The sequence below is a fragment of the Anneissia japonica genome, unplaced genomic scaffold (genome assembly GCF_011630105.1).
Source record: "Anneissia japonica isolate Jap-2015-1 unplaced genomic scaffold, ASM1163010v1 scaffold156119_len1811_cov214, whole genome shotgun sequence".
NCBI classification, from domain to species: Eukaryota; Metazoa; Echinodermata; class Crinoidea; order Comatulida; family Comatulidae; genus Anneissia; species Anneissia japonica.
Genome location: NW_022739560.1, coordinates 1 through 1811, shown reverse-complemented (window position 1 = coordinate 1811; position 1811 = coordinate 1). Strand labels below are relative to the sequence as shown.

The 1811-nt window shown below is 34.5% G+C and overlaps 1 protein-coding gene across 1 annotated transcript; it reads right to left on the bottom strand.

The window, feature by feature from the left end:
• Window positions 1-1063: 1063 nt before the first annotated feature.
• On the bottom strand, window positions 1064-1808 carry LOC117117941 (oxysterol-binding protein-related protein 10-like; the record flags this gene model as incomplete). Its single annotated transcript, XM_033262425.1, has 3 exons — window positions 1064-1225; window positions 1438-1554; window positions 1710-1808. Coding segments are annotated over 3 exons (378 nt in total), but the record flags the coding sequence as incomplete, so codon positions are not given.
• Window positions 1809-1811: the final 3 nt, after the last annotated feature.

The window sequence follows — 1811 nt, the reverse complement described above, 5'->3', positions numbered from 1 at the left end:
ATTCCTTCTCTCTTCGAGTAAAGCCAACTTAGGACTTTTACCAAATTTACGAAAATAGAACCTACAGAATTTAATTTGAATACGTTGCAACATAACAGACTGTGCAGTTGAAATTGAATTAAAAATAATAGTACAAAACTCAAGATTAGATCTAACTAAAGATTGACCTTTTTACTTGTAAAAATATTCTTTTGGTCCATGAATTTATTTCTTAGCTATAGCTATCCTATGGTTGATGTCTGTGTCCCTTATACAATCACTTGTAACAATGCTACCTAAGTATTCAAATCTATCCATCAACAATTTGTCGCTCACATCACGAACTAACACAATCAAAGTAGATTGTGTTAGTTTGTGAAATCACAGTAGCGCGTCAAAACGAGCGCGTATTGGTTGTCAAGCAATTTTGTATTCTTTACCACACAAAAAGTCCTTAACAACAACAGCGCGTATTTTGACGTGCTTTTTTGATTTCACGAACTAACACAATCTACTTTGATTGTGTTAGTTCGTGATGTGAGCGGCGAATTATTCAACAATCAGGAACATTTTGTTTAGTACTAAACACTATGACTTTAGTCTTTCTTTAATAAATATACAACCTTCTTCATTCACTTTCAAACTTTAAATTGTCTAAAAGTTCTTGCAAGTCACTTTCACTGTCAGAAATTAGTATGCTACTGTATCATCAGGGTATCTTAAATTAGAAACGGATTTATCATTAATCTTAAAATCTTTGGGCCATACAAAGCCATAGAACTCTCCCTTTGAACACTACCAGGGATTTTTATTTCGGGACCATGACTGATGCTCTAGTCGGCCCCTTTTTTGGGCCCTCACCCCGTAGGACTTGTCGGGCCCTATCAGCAAATTTCTGAAGCTACCACTGGAGGGGATTATACAACTAACCTTGAGTAATTCTTACAATTTTGCTGTGGATATGTGCGCTTTATAAATCTTATTATTTATTTCACACTTAACAATAAAATAGAGACATATCAAATAACTTACAGTACCAAATGTATTTATATTCTTATTAAAAAATAAGTCCACAAATAATCACCTGTTTTTTGTGTTCTGTTGCTGTATTCAAATCTCCAAGTTTCAAACTGTTAGTAACATGTTGCCAGAGCTTTCGTGATTCATACGGTGCTTGTACTTCTAGAGGGCGCACACTCTTTGGCGTTGGTGAAAGTCGTGTTGTATCTATTTGTTTCTTCTCACCCTATAAAGAGAGAACTCCAATTAATCAACAACATAAATTAGGTGCACTTTAAAATATGGCATATTATGTGAAATATGTCAGTAAAAAAATCTTATGTACTTGACAACAAAGAAAAAGAAAATAAAAGAAATTTGAATATCATTAAGCACTAGAATACCCTAATGTAGCTATAAAGCCATTAGAAAAAACATTGGTATCAGTTGTTATGTTACCGTAGCATATGTAAATTCTAGAAGACCGTTCCACTCGCCAGAAGCCTTGCAGACAACGACACCAGAATTATTCTTAACCTCAGCTGTCACTCGATGTACTTTACCTCCATAAAATGGCTGCAAACAAATTTGAATGCGTGCTTAATTAGCATCCATTATAAAATTTTGCAAAAAATCAAAAGGTAATTTTGCATTCTTGAATACAAGTTAAATTTAGCTTTGTATGAATGTGAACAGCCACTTTTAATGATGAAACTACTGCTGCAACCTACCTTGGTGAGAAATGTAACAGATGCATGAAACCCAGTTTGTTGACAATGTATGTTGACCTTTCCTCCCAACTCCATCCACGGAACTGTTAAAATTGACCTCCC